The sequence below is a fragment of the Corvus moneduloides genome, chromosome 2, assembly GCF_009650955.1.
Source record: "Corvus moneduloides isolate bCorMon1 chromosome 2, bCorMon1.pri, whole genome shotgun sequence".
NCBI classification, from domain to species: Eukaryota; Metazoa; Chordata; class Aves; order Passeriformes; family Corvidae; genus Corvus; species Corvus moneduloides.
The window spans coordinates 99,683,877-99,708,277 of NC_045477.1; the positions used below are offsets into that span (position 1 = coordinate 99,683,877).

The 24,401-nt window shown below is 35.8% G+C and overlaps 1 protein-coding gene across 5 annotated transcripts in view; it reads right to left on the reverse strand.

Annotated features, from left to right (window-relative positions):
* The window catches only part of MYO16 (myosin XVI), a 377,180-nt gene that overhangs the window by 159,487 nt on the left and 193,292 nt on the right, over positions 1 to 24,401 (reverse strand). For all 5 annotated transcript variants that reach the window (XM_032100576.1, XM_032100572.1, XM_032100573.1 and 2 more), the window contains exons 8-13: positions 23,087 to 23,162; positions 21,620 to 21,773; positions 14,524 to 14,674; positions 8,700 to 8,810; positions 5,740 to 5,805; positions 2,860 to 2,987 (exon numbers count right to left, since the gene is read on the reverse strand). In XM_032100576.1, coding sequence (XP_031956467.1) covers positions 2,860 to 2,987; positions 5,740 to 5,805; positions 8,700 to 8,810; positions 14,524 to 14,674; positions 21,620 to 21,773; positions 23,087 to 23,162 — 686 coding nt within the window. The remainder of the gene's footprint in view (positions 1 to 2,859; positions 2,988 to 5,739; positions 5,806 to 8,699; positions 8,811 to 14,523; positions 14,675 to 21,619; positions 21,774 to 23,086; positions 23,163 to 24,401) is intronic.

The window sequence follows — 24,401 nt, forward strand, 5'->3', positions numbered from 1 at the left end:
TAATCAAGGAAGCCCAGGTAAAAGAGTCAGAAAATAGCCAGCTCCAGGCAATTTTTAAGAATTGCTTTCTGCAAGTACTGAGAAGTACCCGCTTACTCTTACTTTATGCATATTAGGCTGGTGTGTCTATACCTTTATGATTTCAGAACACTGGCCCATTATTGGATCATTACTGTTTGGTAAGCAATAATCCCAGTATAAAGAAATTCTACAAATCATCTATTTAGGGAAAATATGACGAAATATATAACATGTGAGGAGCAATATATCTGTCATTTGAGATAATAAAAATGACAGGGTTTTATTTTTTGCATTTCATTTTCAATTCTGAGCAAAGGTACCACACTCAGAACTGCAGAAATACTTAATGAAAAGAACTTATTCCTGCAGTACTTGAACTATAACCAGAAATGATGGAAAACTGCTGATGGAATGTGTTCATATAAGATTTCCACCAGATTTAAAGGAAGACAGGTGTGCTGTTTTGCATGAACTTCTGAAACAAATCTCTTATTGTACTACCCTAAACAGTGAGCATTACTACTCCAAATTCCCATTAATATAGTAAGATATATCCAGGGAAGAGTGACTTAAGTTTGCACACTTTTGGGGGTCAGAATAATTTATTTCTTCTCCATTTTCTGAGTATGTAAGTGAGACACTGAGTCTTGCTCCCAGTGACTGAGGTTTCTAGATTTGAAACAAATATGTGCAAGCAAAACTGTTAAACATAAAAGAGTGGGTTGTGTAATATCAGTAATGTTATCTATAACTGATCAATCCTGCATGTTAGTTGGAAATTATATTCTTAAAATTGAGCTAAATTGAACAGTGTATTTCTAAACAATGTTTTAATACAAATCTGTAACTGCACTTATGATATATGGAACTATACTTTCAAAAAAATAAATATTTTTTACTTGATCAGAATGGCTTTGGTGATGCTAAACTGAGGAAATCCAAAGCTTTCAATGCATTCCACTGTAAAACACAAGGATTTCTCTCCATTCCAGGTTATTTGGCTCAAAAATGTGATTTATATCACAACAGAATCATTGGATAGTGACACTCCTGTCTGCTAAGAAGTTAGACCATTTCATTTTATGTATTCATTATGATTTTTTGACTCACAAAATTAGCCATCAGCATGCCATAAATCTTTGGTTTGATTTACTAAGGATCCTTAGCTTTTAACAAGTCTATATTTAGGCTCCCTAGACAGCTCTTTACTTATCTTGTCAGTGCTTAATGTATTTTCATATCCTGAAAAGCAAGAGCAAAATGCAGTCAGAAGGAAGCTAACCAAGAAAAGTCCACCTACTGGCTACTTAAGAGCATAACTAATAGCATTATTTTATTCTGTAACTTCCATTAGAAGTTTATACAAAGACAGCTCTTGGTGTTAAGTATACAGGAGTGAAGCTGGCTTGCTATAATCTGATAATAATTGTGAATAACTGATAGTAAGTTCTTCAGTGATTTGGCGAAATGCTTCCCTGTTGTAAAATGCTCAATTTCAGTGAGTGAACTTTTGCTCAGATGTGAAGTGACTGGGGAAAAAAAATTTTGTAACATGGTAAGAAATTTGGCTGCACTTCAAGTCCTGTGTCCAGTTCTGGTCTCCTCACTTCAAGAAAAACATTCAAGTGCTGGACAGAGTCCAGAGAAGGGCAATGGAGCTGGTGAAGCGTTTGGAGCATGAGTTCTACAAGGAACAGCTGAGGGAGCTGGAGGTGTTTAGCCTGGAAAAAAAGGAAGCTTAGGGGAGACCTGAGCACTCTCTACAACTGCCTGAAAGGAGGCTGTAGCCAGGAGGGGATCAGCCTGTTCTCCCAGGCAACCAGTGACAGGACAACAGGAAATGGCCTCAAACTGTACGAGGGGAGGTTTAGGTTGGACATCAGGAAGAATTTAGTCTCAGGAAGGGTGATTAGACATTGGAGTGGGCTGCTCAGGAGGTGGTAGAGTCACCGTCCCTGGAGGTATTCGAGAAATGACTGGACAGTGCCATGGCCTACTTGACAAGATAGTGTTCAGTCAAAGGTTGGACTCGATGATCTCAAAGGTCTTTTATAATCTCATTGATTCTGTAATCCTGTGGATTAAGTTTAAAGATTCAGAAAATATGAAAGTAAGTAAAATGTGGAAAGATAGAGATGATAAGACTGAATAACAAATTTCTTTTACTGAGTACATCAAATTCTCCACTGCTTTCAGAGAGCTTGAGAAAAGAAGGATTAACAGATTTGGGGATTAAAAAGTTCCAGGTGAATGACAGGTTTCACCATTATTAAAACCAGCATATTTGGATAAAACTCTTTTCACAGATTCCTAATACATTTATTCACAATCTTGAAGTTATTTACCATCAAAACAACACTGAATAAAGGCTAAAGTGCATTTTAAAGTCCATTTTGAGCTTGGAGAGTTAAAGAACAAACTCATGATCACACAGACATTTGAGGCAGAGTGCAAGCTCCAATACAGGCGCCTCACCACAGAGGTTTATAATTTAGTCAAGGACTTATCATTTTTATTGTCAATAGATCCTATTTCTAATCCTGATTCATGTAGTATTAGCAAACACACACAGCAGTTTTGAATTCTTTACCATTAACTCTTGCTCCTAATTAGATGCAGCTACATGGAGTGGCAATTGCCCAAGAGAATTTATGAACTTGAGATGTAATTAAACCTTTCTCATTTCTATTTTTCTCTAATGTATGATACAGAGATCAGTACACAGAAAAAAAATCTGTTGGAGAAAAAAATAAAATGGAAATTTCAACTGCTGAGGCCCAAGGGAAACAGCTGAAAGGCAGGAGGTACAAATTAATTAATAGAAAGATAAATTTTCACCTGAGGATAAAGCACTGGGGATGGTGCTCCTGGAATAGCATGTGGTAAGCTCTTTCAGCACAGGAAAATATATGTGGGGGAAGCGAGGAACACAGTTTTCCAGAATTACTTAAATAAAGCTGGGTGACCTGAAAAATTGTAGAAAATTAAAATGACAAATACATTTCAAAACAATTATGTTTCGTCCCCCTAATTTGGGTCTTTTGTAAAGCTTTATAAGCATTATGAACAGAATCTCTCTAGCTATAGAGGTGATACTTTTACAACAGCTATGAAGTCCTTAATTGCAGAAAATAGAGCTTTAAACACAGAAGGTCTAATTAAGACACAAAAGTAAACATAACTAGAGGACTTAACAATACTGGTTTGTGCATTAATAAAACAAAACCTAGTAAGCTATTTTTTAATACCTTACATCTATAGTTTCTCAAAATCTTGACTTGAAAATATACAAAATGAGATATGAACATCCCATGAAAATTTAAAATTGAAATCAAACGAATAGGTTATAAACTAACTAATTTACTACATGACATCCCACAAATACTCTCTCTGCAATATAGAATAACTCCTGATAGACACAGCTGGCAACATATACTCTCCTTAAAGCCTGAGTAAATCCAAAATATCTGCTGTAGAAACCACTTTTTTTTTTTTTTTCTTTTTTCTGAGGGTATCCTGATGTTCTCACCCCTTGCTGTCCCATGCCTGTCTTATTTATTTAGATATTAAGCTATTCAATCCTGGGGCATCTACAACACTGCAGCTGAATGAATCCTCCATATACATTCTCAGTCAGGCCTTAAGGGCTACCAGACAAAAAAAGATCAAATCCACACCAATTCTCCAGGAATCATTTCAGAATGTCACAACGTACAAAGAAAAACCTTCACACGTGTATGCTCAATGCAAAATGTTTCAAGTTTACATATTTTTCTAACACAAACTTCAAGAATATATTTGTCTTAATCAGGCACAAGTAAATTCTGCAGGAATGTAACAAAGCAGCGTGACCACAGCTCAAGCACTTCTACAGTCACTAAGATACCTTCAAAGTCATATTTGCATGTTCTTTGTAGTATAATGCTATTATAATGTGTAGTGTAGTAGTACAGTGTATTTCCAGGTAAAAATGCAATAATATTATCCTCTAACAATTGCATTGAATTTCGTAAGAAGCAAAGTACATCAGTGTCTATTAATGTATGATTCTTTGTCATGTCAGAATGAATAATTGCTTACAAAATATTTACTTTAGTAGTATTCTACTGGAACGAAGTGTGGGAGGTCAGTGCACTGTAACAAAATTATGTTTGTCGAGAAGTTATGAACAGTATTTTTTAAAAAAAGAAAAACATAAAATGTCTCTGTTACTAAAATATATATATATTATAATATTTTCATTGCATTATTCTTGTTTTAAAAATAGTATCATGCCCAAGAAGTTTGCATTCCTTTTCTTTTTGACAGCTAACAAACTACATACCTGAAACAAAAACGCTAACTAATGAGCCACATCATATAGCACGTCAGCATTTAGTGAGGAATTGACATCATCACTTTTTATTACTCTAATATATAGACCATCTACCACTTAGAGACTTTAATACAATATCAGCTAAGCTGCTGCAGTATACCGGAGCATTTCAAAAACAAAGTGGTTTTACAACCATGGTTTCTTGATCATCTGGGAAATACCTGCATAATGCACAATAGAGTGCAGATTACAATGATGAAGTGAAAGCAATTATTATCCAAGGTGACCCAAACAATTACAGGACAAAAAGTGTCTCATGATAAATTTAATTAAATAGATCTATCACAGAGAAGTAAAGATACAGCAAACATTCAGGAAACATTTTAATATGTAAACTCTTCCTCTTTACAGTTCTCTCTTGGTGCACAAAATCATGTAGCTAATATAAAATACACAGTGACAGGAAAAAATGCCAGCATCTAAAACCCTGGAGATGATGGATGATTTCCATTTTTAGAAATAAATTCAGACTCCCAACTTGGAATCTGCTGCTCCTACCATGAATGGCAAAGCATTTCTTTCTCTCAGATTTACTACTGATACATACAAAGCCATGTGACTTAGCAAACAGCCACAAATTACAATTTGCTTACCAAATTTTTAACCCTTTATAACTCTTGTAAGTTAAATAAACATATTTGAACCTTCCCTCTCAGGGAGGCTGATCTCTGTGATCTCAGTGCATCAATGGGAAGCCAAGAAGGGAGGATAAATTAACAGTTACACTAACACTATCTCTAAAATGTCTGGGTGAAGATGAAGGAGAGATCAAAACTCTTGAGTGTTTTTACACAACTCAAGTTGTCCTTGCCCAAATGCTGCCTGTGACTAGCACAAGCCACGTCCCCGTGCCTGAGCCAGGGCAGTGTTCAGCTCGTGCTCAGCATGTTGCTTTCACTGCTGTACAATATCCCAGATGAGAGGCCCGGTGTGGAGCACAGACAGACATTTTGAGCCTTTGTGCACCATCCAAGATTGCTATCTCCATAATCATGTTTTGGGCAAGGGGGTGTGAACTAAAATAACCACTGTATGAAGTATGCATCTATTTTTGTAAGTTTGACTGTGGCAGAAACCACCAAGGTCATCAGGAATTATTTTTAAACAACCAGAAGTGCTGCTGCTCATTCAAAGTGTCATCAAGATGACTGCTTTACCAATAAGACACAGCAAAAATAGCTATATCTTGGAAGACATTTTTAAATTTTTGCTAAAACACTAAAACTGAGATGCTCCCCACACAAAATGGGCATATATGTTAATTAATTGTAGGGGTTTGGCATGTCAAATGAACTATATGAATTGTGAAAAATATCCGCAATCTTTTAAAAGAGAATTCTTACCATGGTAGAATAAATAGGAAGTTCTTTAAATGGGTTAACAAGCAACAGTATATCACCAATGTAGGTCTGAAAAAAAGAAGATACAATTGCTTTATTAAGTCATAAATTAAATTTTTAAGGAGGCTAATGGCTTCCTTCCAAATAGAACCTCAGTAAAGCCTCTTAACTCTAGCTAACAACATGCTAAACATAATTCATGAGTTCTGAGCTTTTAACTCCACTGTTTGAACTTGAGATCTAAATTTACACTTTGAACAGAATTAATTAGCCTTTTTATAATAAAACTGAGTTCTTCATAATTGAAAATTATGCAGAGAAAAATTGCACTACATATATTATTGGTAGATTATTTGAAAGTTAATTTGTAACTTACCACTTGCTAAACTACAAAAATGTCACAGAATCACAGAAGCTGCTGAGTTGGAAGGGACCCACAAGGATCATCGAGTCTAACTCCTGGCATGCCTACCACATAAACAAGCTCCTCAAGGGATTTTAATGGAATAGATGACATAATTTAGAAATGCTATACTGGCTATCCAGAGTTGATACGTTAAAATATATTGCTTGTGGGGTAAGATGGAGCAATTGATACATATATGTCTTTATGCAAGTGCATGTGTATATGAACATATGAGCATGCATCTGGAAAAGCTATCCTGACTATATTAGAAAAAGTAAACCATTTAATGATTGCAAGTTTGCAAGATTTTACTATTTCATGTTTGGGGCTTTGATGGATGAGAGGCTGGACACGAGCCAGCACTATGCTCTAGCAGCCCAGGCAGCCAATTGTATCCTGGGCTGCATCCAGAGCAGCGTGGGCAGCAGGGTGAAGGAGCGGATTCTGCCGCTCTGCTCTGCTCTGGCGAGACCCCACCTGCAGTGCTGCATCCAGCTCTGGGGTCCCAGCACAGGAAGGACATGGCCCTGTTAGAACAAGATGAGGGCCATGAAGATGATCAGAGGCCTGCAGTACCTCTGCTATGAAGATAGGCTGAGAGAGTTGAGATTGTTTAGCGTGGAGAAGGCTCCAGGGAGAACTTATAGTAACCTTCTGGTACCTAAAGGGGGCTACAGGAAAGATAGGGAGGGACTCTTTATCAGGGATTGTAGTGACAGAATGGAGAGGAATGGTTTTAAGCTGAAAGGGAAGAGATTTAGATTAGCTACTAGGAAAAAAATTCTTTACTGTGGGGGTGCTGAGGCACTAGAGGAGGTTGCCCAGAGGAGTTATGGATGCCCCATCGCTGGAAATGTTCAAGGACAGGTTGCATGGGGCCTTGAGTTCACCATCTTCAACTGGAAGATATCCCTGGCCATGGCAGAAGAGTTGGAACCAGATGATCTCAAAGGTCCTTTCCAAAACAAACCATTCTACAATTGTATGCACTTAAGTGTAAGATTGTAGGTCACTCTTGCTGCTATACTTTTCACTCCACACAAATAGCTGCTGCTATATTACACTCTTACAATGCAAAAACTGCCAGGCTTCTGTCTCTGAAGAGGTCAGACAGCAAAGCATCATGTGAACAGTTCCAGTCATGCTGTCTTCTTCAAGATGAAGCATTTTGATTTGGAGAGGTGGAAAATATTGTCCTGCATAGTAAATGTACTGTTTTCCTTCTAAAATGCATCAATGTGTTTCCCTTCTCTCACCCACCCTGACTTCACTGTTGGGTTTTCCGGCAAAATGAAACTTTATAAAACTTAAAAAGAACCATGAAGCAGGAAGTGTTTAGTGCTAATGACAACTTTGGTTTGGAATTGGAGCCCAAGGAATTTTCCTTCTAAGTCTAAGAACCAAGTCAAGACGAAAGCATCTTCAGCACTGATGCTGATACCCTACCAAAGCACTCTACCAAGGCTGCTGTTGAGCAGAATACTAGTGATCACTGCCTACAAGTCCTGTTAAGCAAAGAGAATTCCAGAATAGAAGATCCTTGCAGATGAAATCTTCAGTATCTTAAAATAAGACTTCCTCTGTGGATCTTAATGAATTCAGTTTAAGTTATCTGGTACCTTTGAAAGTGAGATGAAGAAAAATAAATACTCATATTATGAGTATTTTTTAGGATTTGATCCATGACTCTAAACCCCAGAAATTTTTTTTAACATTGAATGCCATAACACCTAAAAGTGAAGTTCCCATAATTTCAAAAGGATTCACAGCAACATAACAATTCCCCATATTCCTTTAGTCTAAACAATGTAATCAATTTATAAATTTAAAAATAATATGCATGTTTCCCATTTGCATTCCACTCAGCTCTTCAGTAAGTTAGTAATAAGTTATGGGTAAGATATGGACAGGGATACAAAAATTTTCAAGTGCTTAACTGGATGCCTTCTGTGCTTATTATGGCCCAGACAGGAAAACTTTCCTTACAAAATCTTGCTGTAACAATTTCTTTTGGTATCTAGATGATTACCATTACAATTATTTCTGTGATATTGGAAGAAATGATTAATTAAATATCCCATGCTGAATTCTAAGCTTTTAAAATCTAAATTTCTTTTACATTTCCAGTAATCATGCTCTATTAAATTGACATAATGTTAAAAATGGAAGGATCTTTCAGTGGTTTGAGAAGGAAGATTACAAAGTATGGTGGTACACCACCCCCACCAGCCACACTGATCTGAGCGACCTTAAAACACTCATTCTTGACAAGTGTGTTCATCAATGTTTACCAACACACTTCCTCCGTGAAATAAGCACGCATAAATTGTATTCAAACCTCTCTGAAGTTGTATTCCATTTTCCATATCTCCTTTTCTGATATGAACTTGAGGAATTGCAGGGCTTACACACACATACACATGCCCTCATCCATTTAAAACTAGTCTTGAGTTTGGGGCAGGTTACTGTCCAGTAGTTAAGACAGTAATCCTATTTTTCCTATTCTTTCTTTGGTCTTTTTTTAAAGCTTACTATTGATAAGTGAATAGCAACTCACGTATATCTGATTATTGTTGAAACGCTTCTGAATCTCATAAAGCAGGCTGCTGTCTGTTAGCTCACTCAGAGAAGCCAGGTCATCATTTGGAGCTGGAGGCATTAGCTTGATCTAGAAAACAAAAATTAGAGAAATAAAGTAACTTCACAATGAATCATTCTGTACCATAATGTTCCAACTTACAGTATAAACCAAGACCATTAGAATTTATGGGAAAAAATGCATTAGGAAACCAGAAAGTTGTCACCCCTAAACAATTCCACATCAATAATCTTAATCAAGGGAAGAATATAAAAATTATTATCAATGTTATGGTGTATAACTTCACGAGTCTGATGGGCTCTTAAGAGCATACCAGAGTACCATTTGAAATCCTTAAACCAATAAAGACTCTCAGATCAAATTCCATTTTCCTGCTCTCTTCATTAAATGTTTGTAGCAGAAGAAATCAGGAAATTACTTAGTGCACTTGTGAAGTATTTATTGTCCAGTATTTAACAAAGCTCTCAGACCACTCTTTATCATATGGGATTTAAAATTCTACTGGAATTTTTCTTACAGATTAGAAGTAAGAAATTGGAATTGTGTTGTTATGGAAATCAAAAGATAATCAAGAGTCCAGTTTAGCCAAAAACTGGTGAGTGAAATTGTTTAACCCTTTTGAGATTAGAGTGAATAATAAACTCTGCAAGGGTAAGTAAAAAAGTAAATGCTAATGAAACAAAAAAGATCCAAAAGACTAAGAAAGGAGACAGAAGAAAAAAGAATCAGTGATAATGCAAATTTGGTTAAAGACAAAATAAACATTGATACATTAGGCAGTGGGCTTATAAATAGCGATCTACACTTAAAATGTAGTTTGACTGGATTTTTTATGTCAGCAAAATACCCAGAAACAGAAAATTCTCATGTGAATGACGACAGAATTAAGTTGTTTGTTCAGAATTTATTATAATAACTCAGGGTCTATTTTGAGGATGGACAATGAAGATGAAACTTCTTTCTTCTATTGTTCTGCTTTAAATGAATGCTCAGGAGAAAAGCAGACACTGCCCTTTTGTGGTGAACACCTCAGCACCTTCAGTCTCTGGCAGTGACAGGAGATCAGTGGCAGAAGCAACAAGCAGACTGGGAGATATTGGAGGGAACATGAAGCGTGCTTCTGTCATGGGGAAGAGGTTGACAAGTATCCAATGACTACGGATACTTGTGTTTAGTACTTGGGACATGACACAGAACTTCTAAACTGCAACTCTTTCCATAAGTTCAAGGTCTAGTTCAGAAAACCTGACACTGATTTCACTACCTGTGCTTTATAGGCGTATATCTACCTATCGGAGAGGTTTGTTCCTCACCCCATTATAGTGAATGAAGGTTCCTCTGTCACACAGAAGATGGCATTTCTTGCTCCTTTGTGTTTTTTAATCATGGCAATTGGATGTACAGCTTACTAAAAAACAAGAATTTCACTTGGCAAAACAAAAAATTAAATTACAGTTTGCCATTTGTCTTTGATGATGTACAATGGAATACTAAAAAAATTTAACAAAAGAATTCCAAGAAATTTTTAAGTGTCTTGTAGAGAGAGAGAGAGAGCAGAGAGACGGAAGTCTGTGGCCTCCTTTCCTTAATAATGTGCTCACCTGGCATGCAGGAACAAAACAGGCATTGGTCTTCACTGCACTCCCTTGTGTGCTATCAAAACTCAGAACATCTGTGCCATAGAATGAGTGTCTTTTAATCTATCTCTATGAAGATTAAACCTCTGCTATGTATTTGTAAATAAAAGAAGGGTTTGGATAAAAGTACTGCCCTGGGATTCTCTGTATTTTCTGAACATTCTAGCACACTTCCTTATACATTCCTGGTTCCTATCAGCTAGCACTCATGCAGATGAAACCTGGATACCATTCGTGGATCACATGACAATAATCAATTCCCATAGGTCACTTGGGCATGGCCCCATCTCTGGAGGGAGAAAATAGTTTTGCCTTACAGATGCGTACAGACTTATCCCACACAGCCCGAGGCCAGCAAACAGGCCCTGGCTTGCATTTATTTCATAATCTAGGCATGGCCAAAAATGCTCATTCTCTAGATATGGTTAGAAATGTGAAGTGTTCAGTAAAACTCCAAGTAAGGAAATCAAAGTTTAGGATTTGGCGTTTCAGCGTTTTCTACCAGACTCATTGCCTCAAATGCCATAGTTCAACTAGAAAATAATCACATAGAAATAAGAAACTAAATCCTTTAAACTCACAACTGATTTAACAGTAAACACTATGTACATTATTAATATCTTATTTATGCGCACCTTAAAGTCCCATTCTCATCTACTTTTCTGGGCATACATATGTGGTTTTTAGCTCAATGCATCTATCTGGCTATCATTCCAATTGTCTGATGTATACCTTATGAGACAGAAAAATAGCCATACATACAGCATAAGTTCCAATATAACTATGCATCTGGAAGTGATTAGTTTTTTAGGTTTTTGTAAGGCTTACAATGAAGATTTCTATTTATTCTTTTAAATTACATACACTTAACAACATTCAGAATCTGCCCTTATAATAATCTTTAGTTATAGATATATATTTACATGCTTGTGTCACTGAAATATGTATGTATACCAGCTCTTACATATAATATTATGTTATGCACAGCTGAGCCTTGTCTGTGTCATAAATGATATTGGAACAATCAAAAGGGCCTCAGGGGATACTCTATCACACAGTTCACGTGGCCAAAAAAACATAAACAAGAACCATAAGACAATTTTATTTTTTAAAAAAGACTCAATTAAGAGAAAGAAAATATTTGATTTATATTTATTTGCAGCACAGAGCACGTAATTCAATTCCAAGCCATTAATTTCAATCTGCTATCGAAAAATATCCTTTGCAGATGAGAGGAAGGGAAACTGAGAATATGATAAAATTCTGGAAATTATTCATACTGCTTTCTTTGTTTGGCAGCACAGATCTTGATGTTACGGATGATCAAAGAACACCTTTTACCTAGGAAAAAAGCAAAAGCTAACACAAGCCAAGAGAAGTCCAAAATGCTTTATTGATGTAGTCATTTCATTCCCATCTCCTAAGCTTCAAGTAATAAAAACTTTCATGAGAAATAGTATTTTCTTAAGGCTCTTTTCCATCATTTTTGCAATTAAAAAAACCTGAAGCGATATATAATTTTGAACTGTTATTTCTTTCCAAACCAAAAAGGCTATGGGCTTTTTCTATTAAAAATACATGTTTGAAATATACTAGGAAGAAATTTTTCTTTTTGATCCCTCAATAAAGGCCTAATCTGCATGCCATGTTGCCTAAGAATGTATGATATTTCTGACACAAAATATCATCCTGATATACTTCAATAATATATTAACATAAAATCCAAGTAATGACTCCACATAATCTGCTGAAAAATTAAACAGAACATGATTACTTTGAGTGTAGTTTGAATGCAACTGGTAAGAATAAAAGACAGTGAAGCTCATTAGAATTAGGATACCCAAAACGCAGGAACAGTGAATAAAAACTTTACTTTCCAAGTTGTGAAATCAAAAATAATAATTTTAAAAAGTGCAACATGGATAAATATCACCTTTGAAAACTAAGGTCTAAATATTAGTAAGACAAATACAGATATGATACACATATGCCTACAGTTCATAATGCATGGCAAGTAGTAGAAAATACAATCCCTGTACTTCCAGGATCACAATTACATCACTTCAATGAAGAAAAAATATTATATATTTTAATTTGACAAAATCTAGGGACTCTTTTACTTTCCTAAAATTTAACTGTTTCCTGAAGTGATTAAACTAGTTTAGTCTCTTTCCTTCATAAGAGCTAAAGCTCATTAAGCCCTTGCCAATTGAAAAGTTGTATTAATTCTTTTCTAATGCAACAAGTAGTTCAAAACCACACTAAGATAGCACCATTTCTAACCTACCCCTGTTAGTGATAATTTCTCAGACAGGACTCTTCCTATCCTTCCATGCTAGGGAGCATCACTCCAAATTGAGCAACTACAGATATTTTTTAGTTTTCCGTGCTTCTTAAAAAACATAAGACACACACTACTAGCTTGTTTAGAGCAGAATTTCAGACTGTTTCCTGCAGAAATTTCTCAAATAAAAGAGCTAAAAGAGATTCACCTTTAAGTCTGCTCTCTTCTCTTTGAATTGTAACTATTGTGGGAAGTTCCACGGTAGTATGGTGAAACAGCAGGAGTCCTTTTGAAAATCTGCCCTGGGACCTTGAGGAGACTCAAAGTAATGGTGGAGACTAAAATTACCAGCATGAAGACTTCTGTTTGCTCATTTTCACCCAGAAGATTAGCTGTTCTTATTCCAATCAGTTTATGTGTGTTTTAGTGCACAAACTATAAAGTAGCAGTTTAGCTTAGAGATAATGAAAACCTGAATAATTTTATCTAGGCTTACATCAAAAGAGCATCAGGCAGAAAGAAGTATCTGTGTTCTTGTACACACTTCTGTTGAACATCTAAAAGCAAGCAATAGTCTCATCAAGACCCTAAGCTAAATAACTCCCTCTCTTGCCCTACAATTATAGGAGGATTCCTCCTTAAAGTGTTGCAAGCATTCACTTTTCTGCCCAGCAGTGCTCGTCGCTTGGAATGACTGTTTCCATCAAATCACATCAGTCACCAACATCAGAAACTGAAGAACATGAAAACAAGATGTAAGCCAAGTGCAAAACATGTTGTGGTATCCTCTGACTGGATAGGGAACTGAGCACTCCACAGGATTCCAAAGCTGAAGTTCTTTCACAGACTGACTCACATCATTTACATATGGATGCACTGATTGATCTTGTACGATCAAGCCATTCCTCTGAAACGCATCCAAATAAAAAGCAGTGGAGTTTGCGTTCTTCTGCCAAGACAGAGATGCAGTTTTTTTTGAACTGAACATGGCTTAAATCAAACCAATATCTTGCTCCTTTGTTATGCTTCAAACTCACAGTAAATTATTTTTAATGGAAATACCCCCCGCCTCCATCCCCTTGATTCTAAAGTAGTTTTTTCTTAAATGGCCGAATACTTCTGGAATATGTGTTTCCCAAACGCATGTAACAGAAAATAAGCCCTCTTGTATCACAGAAAAAGCCCCAAACAACAGCCCACCCTCCCTCACAAAACAAAACCAAACACAAACAAAAAAAACCCGAAAAAAAATTAAATCCTAAATATTAAATTTAGGACGTGCTAGATTTATAACCAATAGATAATTGCCTCCTTTTGCATTCATCCTATACACTGAATGAGCATGTCATCCTGTAGGGAAAACTGTAAAGGGTATCCATATAATCAGTGCTGGTAATCTAATACATTATCACAAGAAAAGGAGTTAACACTGCAGCGGTAAATCTGGCAATTCCTAGCTTTGAATTACAGTCACTAACTTTGCAACTGATATCCCTTATGCATTATTTTTGTTTTTTCAGTCTCCCAGGTTGTGTTTCTTTTGTAACCCGAAGTTTGAGATGCTCTGGGCAGTGCCAACAGTTGTCCCTCCCGTTGTGAACCATGAATATAGATTGAGGAGCTCTGAGCCTCCCCCACAGCCCCTGACCTGCTACCAGTAGCTGGCAAGAGGCAGCTGTTCAATTTGCAGAGGAAACCCTGCAGGCCAGACAGATTGCAGGGAGTGATCAAGGTGACAAGGCTCCACAGTGCAAATGGTATTGCTGTATGGTGAGGGAAAAAATACTGTGGTCTTCAGCTTCATTAAGTTTACAACCTCCAGACCTAAGCACTCACAAAAATTTCAAGACACTGCCATTACCTGCTCAAGTTTGGTTGTGTTGTTCACAGTGACATTTTCAGATGAACTGTCTTGAGATTGCTGCTTACATAAGCCTTTAGCTGCATCTTTGAACATGGTATCTTTCTCCAGCAAACTGTCCTGCTTGGCAATCGGTAAAGCCAGCGGATTGCTACAAAGAGAATCAATAAAGCAATTAGACTCCTACTGAAGATGACAGACAATCAAATGTGGACGGCACAAGCACAGAACTGAGACACAACTCAGGGCTGAAACACAAGCTCCTGGTCCAAGTACTAAAAAGAAATTGGTGAGAAATAAACTGTTCACATAGGCCAGCCTGTTCCCAAAGACACAGAGCAACATACTTTGATTTAAAATTCACCTTTATGCATGTCTTTTCTGAAGCAGAATTGAGCAAGCCAAAGAGAATATGCATGAGTCTGCTTTTGACAGCACCAGGCTGGCAAATCAATAACCAATTTTGCAACTGAATTTAAAAAGCACAGTTAAACTACACAATACTATTTTGAGTTTTAGTATGTTTTAACAAAACAAAACAGATTGTGCCATTGCAGTTACTAAAATTAAATTCCATCACTTTTTTAGCTTACTTTTAATCGGGCGATATTCAAGATACATTTTATGACCAGAAGCTGCTGTGAATTTGTAATAAGGTAAAAATAAACAAACAAAAAATCAAACAAGCAAATATCAGACTCCTGAAATTACTCCAACAATATGCAATACTCTTCATCCACATAAAAGTTAAACCAATTCTTATACACATGGAGTTGTCTTCCCTATTGACTGTTCAGACAATATGACACTTCTGGAAAACAACAATGCCACACTCTTGGATGATTTTTCAGAGTTGTACATCCAAGGAATTAGCAAGGAATCAGCCACAGGAGTTGAGAACACAAACATCTTAAAAAATAATCATCTGGATTCTGACAGTGCAAATGAGACAAACTCATGGAGTTTACATCAGCTCCTTGCCAAAATGTGAAATTGAAAGGAAATATGGACTCAATATGGGAATGTAGGAATAGTTAATTCAAATATGGAATAAAGCCCAAATTTAGTTTCATACTTACTCTGTTACTTGTGTTTAATCGCTGATTATTAAAAAAGCCATGATTATACACACAGTTAGCTCAAATGAATACTTATAGCTAACAGTCATAGCAACTCAGGATAAGAACTGCTCTTGGAAACAGAACAGAAACACACACATAATTTTAGAAACAAAGGATAAAGCACCTTCTAGGCAGAATTCATGGGAAAAAAAGACAAAGTAGTTTCCCATCGAATAAAAGACAGATGAACAAAACTTTTCTTTTGAGGAAACTGTCAGTCTGCAAATATTGAAAGAACTAATTTAAACATTTTATAATGAAATATATATTTTTTTTTTGCCTCAAGATGTTTTGCTTCAGACATTTAAATGTAAAACATCTAGAAGAACATTGGTGAAAATAAAAATTTCTATTTATTGCTTTGATTCACCTAAGATTATTTGGTGATAAATTTACCAAATGTCACATGGACAAAAGATCCGCCCTCCGTTTTTTTTTGTTTGAACTGAAGAACAGAGCTTGGCAATTAGAATACAAGATATCAGTGATTAGATTGTAGAAGAAATTAAACACCTGGGACACAAACATATGACTAATATTAATTCACATTTTACCCAGATTCAGAATTGAACAAAACATAATTAAATATGAAATTTTCTTTCTGAGTAGCCTTTTGCTACTGTCCAAAACTACTTTAATCTTAACGTCTTCTTAATTAACTTCTTTAATCACAGACAAATAGAATAAAGATTTAAAGAAAAGCATAAGCCAAATTCAAGTATTAAAAACCAAAGCACTATCACCTATATCTTTCTCAATATTCATGTGATGTTTCATTTAAATGGTGAAGATCCAGGATTTTTTTGCTGTGAAGTTGAACCTTACCCATCTAATCTTACCCCTTTTGTGGTAACTACACAACACGCATTAGGAATACTTCTTAAAATTCAGCTATAAACTCCTCGCAACCAAATAAACCTTTCAGGTGTCACAAAAGAGAGGTGGTTGTAAATCACAGCAAAGTGTAGGGGAAAATGGGTGCCTACTGTTTCAACAGATGCATTTTGAACTGAAGAGGACAATAGTAACATAATTTAACAGGCACATTTCATGTACTGATGTACACAAGAATAGCCTATAAATTACGAGCATTTATGAGATATTAATAGGACATCATGTGATGGAAATGATGACATATAATTCATATTACAACAAAAAGGTGAATGATTCTGTGAAAGAAAAAATGTTTTAAAATTAATCCAAAAGTTCAGTCTGACTCAGGTTCAAGAAGACACTATGAAAAATAAACCAAAATAAAATGTTTCCAGAAAACACTGGCTTTTTAGAAAAGTATTTCTATTAGTCACAAGATTAAGTCAAGCAATGCCTCTGAAAGCTCAGCTATAGGACAGTGCAAGGGAAGATTTTATGTAAATGTAGGCAAGTAGATTAGCATGAACTGTCTTTTATGAAAATTAATGGATAATTAATGGGTAATTAATAGATAATTAACCACAAAGGGAGACTTATGCCAAAATAATGCTGCATAGTAGACAAGAAGAAGTGTTATCTAGGGTAATTTTATTTGAGTGTGGTAGGACTTTCTACCTGCCTATGTGACTGGAAAAAATATTGAATGTTATGTGGAGAAACACTGATTTTATTTATATTCAAAGAAGCCTTTATATAGGGAATTAATTTGAAGTATTGCGTATTTTTATTGGACTTTTTTTTTTAGATAAATTGAGATGGTTTTCTGTAAGTTGTCATCCTCTACCATGTCATTAAAAAAGAGATAAAAAAGAAATCATATGAAAAACTGAGAGTTGACAATCAATTTATTGGAAATTTTATCATCAATATTGGAAGCACTTGAGCACCTTCTAATTTGATAGAGAGAATTGTATCAAGGCAGAATCTGCAATAATATTTTCATGGGCCCTTTGAGCTTATAGCTTTTGTTGGAGAAAATTTCTGTTATCCTTCTGCAGGCAATTCTGACATGCTTCAAATAATTTCTAAGCCAGTTGACACCTGTAAAGTGCATAATCTCTGAAATTTCAGGCTAAAAAGAATTTTAAAGTTACATAAAAGATACTTCAGAATAAACATTAGAAGAGTGTTTGAAAACACTAGAATAATTGAAAGGAAAGTGCTACATAAATGGTTACATGGAAATGCAATGTAAGAAAAATTGAATCTCTTTTCTGGTTTTTTTGTCTTGAACACATCTATTTCTTTTTTATTTCATATTCTTGTGCTGATTTTGAAACACATCCATCACTATAATTAAGATTTACTTAAACATGTATCAGAAAATATACAATGTGATTGTTAGCATTACTTTGTAAGTAAGTTCTTAATTTTGGAGTATTTATCACTATCTAGATGACTGCACTGTCCATGTATTAAAGGTCTGTTTCACCAAGGAAAGTTCTACAGGCACTTGTACTGAAGTAGAAGTACAGTGGTGATCACTGCAGCCATTGCATGAGCCTAAAGTCACTTTTAAACAGATATGGCAAATTTAATATTCTGAACTGTAAGCTATGTCAATATATTCTGTACTGGTATTTTTGCCAGTGGAGTAACAAATTTTGTTCTGATTGTACCATTAGAATTAAAACTGGCAAAACTCTCCAGCATAGACCCTGGGTTTGCTGCAATGGTCAATCTTCAAGTAGCTTCATGACCTACTTAAAATTCTGTCCTTTAGCTGATTTACTTGGTCAATTATGACCAAGGAACTATGCTGGAGCAGGTATGGCCTCAAAGGTGCTGCAGCTTGTGGAGGGCCTGTGTAAAGCACAAGAAAAGAACAAGACAAGAGGAGTGACAGAGAGAAGTAACTGCAACTCTGCCCGGTGCCACCCACATCTCACTGATCAGACTGAGTGCAATGAAGGAAACCAGGTTTGCTTGGTAACAGCACATTTCAAATATACTGACTGCTAAATTTTGTTTCCTCTACCTGAGTAGAGGCTTTCAATTCACCTCTTCACAGTGTTCTTCCAGAAATCAATGCTGTAATTTAAATTTGAACCAGCAAAATTAGGTTTGCTGACAGAACACATACTATTTATAATTGTGTGTTCATCATTTTTGAGTCTGCTTTTGAATACTGTTTTCTTCTGAGAAATGGCCACAAAGCAATATGGCCACAACATAGAGTTACTAGGAACTACCGTAAAACTTACCACCTCAGATTAAACATATTTTCTTACATCAGGAGAATTGATGAAGAATGTATGCAATAAAGAATAAAGCAAGGGTACATGTGGATTATTATTGTGCACCACTCTTTAGCACTAAAAAATTGGTTTGGTACACAAGAACAACACAGATATTTATCTCCAGCCTAGCATATTACACATCTCTCTGAAGACTCTTTTAACAGAACATGAAGAATTAAACTCTTTGTTTTCAATATTAGCCATTGGAAAAAAATTGTTGAAACCAGTCGTCTAGGCTGCCTCTCTTACAGGAAGCATGGAGCCACTCTGGAGGATAATTCACTATATTCTCAGACTATGTCTACTATCATTTGGAATAATAACTCTCTGCGAGGTTTTGGGTTTCACAATTATAAACATAACAAGAGCTGAGACAGCTAGCTTTGCGATGACACCTGACCCTCAGTCACTATAAATTAAGATTAGAGGATTTCTGAGTAACATGGAACTCTGTGTGGTATGGTTCACCAACAACTTTCCATTATCAGTAGTGATACCTTAGACATGCATGGGCAAAATACACCAATACTTTTGCCTTCCAAGAGCGCTCCCATCTCAGAATAGCTGGCTGGCCAGCTGATACTCTCCTGCACTGATAGCAGACCCGATAGAGAGCTAGTACAAAGCTCTGGCTGATGAAGTCTCTAAACCTAAGACTGCCAAAAGTCTCAAGAACGTGCCGAAGTGGCATTACTTCAAGCTTGCTGCATCCTAATAACAGCCCCCTGGCTATGTGCAAAGGACCACTGCCAAAGTCAGTGCACAGAGCTGAACAGGGCTCTGGTTTCACCTGGGGCTGTGTTCTCACGCAGGCACCACAAACTAGATGCAGTCCCACACTGGGATACAGTTGCCAATAGAAGCTAAACTCATCACAATTCCACACATAAATCAATTTTCTTTGTTTTTCCACTCAGTGGACTTTGCTTTTCCAAAACTTCCAGTGAAGGTTTTTATGCATGGCAGGTCTGTGCTGTTGTCATATAAAGGGTCACTATATAGAAAACTCTCAAAAATTAGCTATCATAATCTATGTATTACAGGAAGGAAAGAGTAGAGAAAAAATATTTTCAGACCACTTCAACTTTGTTCAAGTCATGTCTTCCAAAGGTTAATGGGTGTTAGCACTAAAAGCAGGATGCAGTACAATATGTGCACCACAGTACAGACTCCCAGAATATAAAACCCATGGAAATGCATCATCTACATGCAAGAATAATGAAAAAGTTTTTAAAGTCTCTAAAATTTTTATGAATAACTTTTTCTAGGCATCATTACATAGCTACAGGAGTGACCTACCTTCTACTCCTGGTATTACAACATATATATAATTAAAAATTAAATTTTTACTTACATTTGAGAATCTAAAGGCTTAGTTTCATGCCCCAAAATTAAACTTTTTCATTTAAAAGACAGTTGAAGGCCACATAAACTTCAGGAGTATGATTTAAATTACTGAAACAGTGGGTTAGACTAGAGGACTTATTTCATAAGGAATTAATTAACAAGCATAAAAAATCAGTAATTTCATAAGCATTAGTATCATATACCCAGCCACATATATTAATGACTACACACCATGAAGCAGAAACAACACACTGTGTTTGCCATCCATGAAATATGCAATCTTTACAAAATATAAATATATCCCATGGAATTCTCAATTTAACAGATTGATCATTTCATGACAGTTGCTCACCTCTTCCAAATTTTAATGTATCTAAACACATTCTGCCAACCATAAATTATAACTATTATGAAATGAAAGCATATATATCTTATCTGTCTCTTTATAAGAGGTTTTATTTCTTGTTTTCCTCACACACTCTTTGGTGATTACTACAGAAAAATGAATGTCAGTGTTTTGCAAGCTTATGCAACCAACAAATACATACTTCAAATATACAGCAACTGCACATTGCATAAAAACATTATTTGTAGCTTTTAAAATTCTCTGGATCATGGTACCTGGAAATAAGAATTTGAAATATCAGTATGTCATGTACTACCATAAAACAGCCAATAGTTCTTCATACCTATTTTCCATCTCTTTTCACATACCCATGGCAGTCTTATTTTAAGACTCAGAAGGAAATACAAAAGTATCAACTTTTAAAATTTAAGACACAAACTGACTCTTCAATACTGAGTTTTAAGTCCATACTGCTAAATGCTACTTGATTCCACTTGAATTTTAAGCAGCACAAATCTAAATATAAATTTGTAAATAAAATTCTGACCAGTTTAATTTCATCTGCAATCACATATCTGATTTTTCTTTTTCAGGACTTAGTCCTTGCCTCTTTCATAGGCAATGGTAGTTTTACTTATACTATACTTACACTATATACTATATATAGCTTAACAAAAGGATGCTTGAGTCTACGGTATTAACCTCTAATAATTCTGCTAAGGCAAACCCAGATAATTTTTAATGACAATTACAACAATATATTTTATTATTCATAATCTATAATTATAAAACTAAGACTGACAAAAAGATATGAGAGATAAAAATGCAAAAGATGATTCAGGAGATTTCCAAAAGGAAATAGTTACTTGACCCATCAAATCACACAGAATCATAGAATGGCTGGGGGTGGAAGGGACTTCCTAGAGGGCACCTGGTCCAATCATCCCACTCAGGCAGGGACACCTAAAGACAGTCACCCAGGACCACATCCGGATGGGATTTGAATATCTCCAAGGACACACAGCTAGGATTCACAGACTGACAGATATGGTTCAAATGATAATCTGGCTTCAGTGGATTGCTCTATAACAACACCAGCACTTACTTACAGTTTATTGGAAATTGTGGGCAAATCATGGATGATCTCTTCATATGGCTCTTCTTGAGATAAAGAAGAAACAGCTAAAGGGTCTTTCATTTTTTCCTCCCAAACAATTTCAGCCTTCAGAAGCATTTCCTCAATAAAATCAGAAGCTGCAACATCTAAGACATTGAAACACCAAGACATCAGACAAGAAAATGGTGCAGAAAAACTCCTTTGAATTAAGATCTCTAGATCAGATTAAGACTAAACATGTGGCTAGATAACACGAAAGGAATTGCTCAGATTTTAATCATAAAATAATACTTGAAATTACTGGGAAAACAAAGGCAAAGTAAATTCAGTACAGACTTAAGCTGTCATCTGCAAAGCCTCAAAACCATTCTTGCTGTGTAGTGAACCAAAGTATTCAATAATTCACAGGACTTCAGGAAAAACAATACAACCCTTTTCAACACTTTATTTCTATAAAAACATGCACTTAAATCCTTTTCAAATGTTTTATGTTTCTACAAACTAGATATATGTCTTATACATAAAGAAGTGTTGAAATCAGTTCTGTTTGCAGACCAGAAAGACAGTTAACTCAACTGTGGTAAATACCTACTAAGTGTGGTTAGCTAACTGTATTGTTAGATTATCTGAGTTTGATCCACATCCTTTTCTACAAATAAAAACTGGTATGTATCAAACAACTCTTCTAAGGTTAAGTGTCACAAAGTTCCCTGTGAATGTATTTCTATATACTGTAGGCAGTAGAGCACTTGAAGCATAGTATATATTCTTTTATTATGCAAAGGAAGTTTCATCCATAATCTGACAGAGAGTTCCTATTATCTACATTACTCAGTTCCATCTTCATTTTATCCTAGCTACAGAAGGTTGAACAACCATGTGTTTCTTCTTTTCAACACTGCTAGCTAGCATTACTGAAATTATCTCTGCTTTGATCTCTGTGTTAGGCCAGTTGATCTGAAGTTCCTTCCAACCTAATAGAGTCTGCAATTCTATTATCTTTAGAGCCAGTGCCTCAGCTCCCTGTTGCTATCTGGTTTAAGAAGGTGCCTTCTGTGGTAAACAATGGCAGTTATACTTCAAAACTAGGTGTTGAATTTGTTTTCAGACAATAGCTGTAGAAATTTCAACTGAGTGTACTATAAGTTGAGACAGAAAGAAACTCAGTGAGAAGTCACCAAAAATGTGTAAAGGCAGCTACCACCAAGGCACAGAAGAACTCTCAAGTAAGAAACATAGCTAAAAATAAACAGGGAATGAAACAAGTGGAAGACCATGCTGTCATTTGATATGATATCCTGAGTTAGCATGACTAGCAGTTTTCAGCAACGTAAGTAAGAATGTACACACATGTATGTGTGTATAACTCTACACACTAAATAAATTAAGAAAGCAGGAAGGGAAGAAAATAGTGTCACAATAGCTAATATAGCCATTATGTACATGGATTTTCACCTACCTGAAGGCTTTTCATTGTTGCAGTTAAGAAGATTGGGATTTGCCTGGTGCATCAAAAGCAGCTTCACAAGATTGGTCTAAAATGGGCAAAACCAGAGGTGTTTGAAATGGAAGTAGGACAGGTGTCTGTCATTCAGTTTATTCCTTCCTTCCTGCACTATCTGAAATCATATGATAATCCACAGGCAGTATCTCCCAACCCCCACCTTCTGCAACTACTAAACACATTTCTATAAATCAGAAGTGGCAGAGTAAAATAAAATTCTCATGTGATTTCAGGGTACCCTCAGCATAACTCCACCCCCAAAGCCTCCCTCCATTCATACGTGTGTAAACAAATTCACAGAGGAAAAAACCTACCACTCCGTCACCACCTGTTAAGACTTAGATCACAAATTTTTCTTCATGCCTGAATAATCCAACTGTGTGCCACCACTGTCAAAGGGGTCTGACTCACAGCCATCATCATAGAAGGAAATCTGTTCTCTGTCAGTAGTAGAAGTAGGCACATTTATCTTATGTTTACCAAATCATCTAATCTATTACTAAAGGTAACAATTATAGCACAGTAGGGGAGGGTAGAGTATCATATAATGAAAAAGTCTAAAATATATTTTTCAATTCCTGCAAGGAACGGTTTTTAGTGAGTTGTTCTATGGCTGTACCAAAGTCTCTAGAGATACTTTCCCATCAAAGGCTGTAGCAATGTCTATCCTGATAAACTGGTTAGTGAGAAAGGAGTGAAAAGCTGCATAAGGAACAAAAATTACTTTTAGAATGTGAATGTAGAGCCCAACTAAATGAGAGAACTATATGCATTTTTGAATACATGCTAAAGCAAATAGAATGTATAATATAAGTGTAAGCAACAGAAGAGGCCAGGATGAGCACAGGGGAAAAAAAGCTGTGAAGGAAAGAAAGGATTCTTCAGAGTAGAAGAACAGCCCTAGAGATAAATGAGACCTAAATTGGAAGTCAGCTAAGAGAAAGGATGATAATTTGGCATAAACCCAAGTAATAAATAAATAAACAAACAGGAAAGAAACCATTGCAATAAAAAAAAAAAAAATTCAATATGGATTCAGTACACAGGAAGCAACTTACTAGAAAAAAACATGATAATGAAGAATCCATTAAATGCAAAGAAAACCCCAAGCTTCTAATCATAGAAAACCAAGAAAATATTGTTGCAAATTTCTGTAAAAATAAAAAGATCTTGGTCTCCTCAGATTTGTAATGCTGGCTTTCTTTTCTTGCAGTAACAGCAGAAAATTCAGCAAACTCCAAGAAGTGGGGAAGCCATAACAGTTTTATTT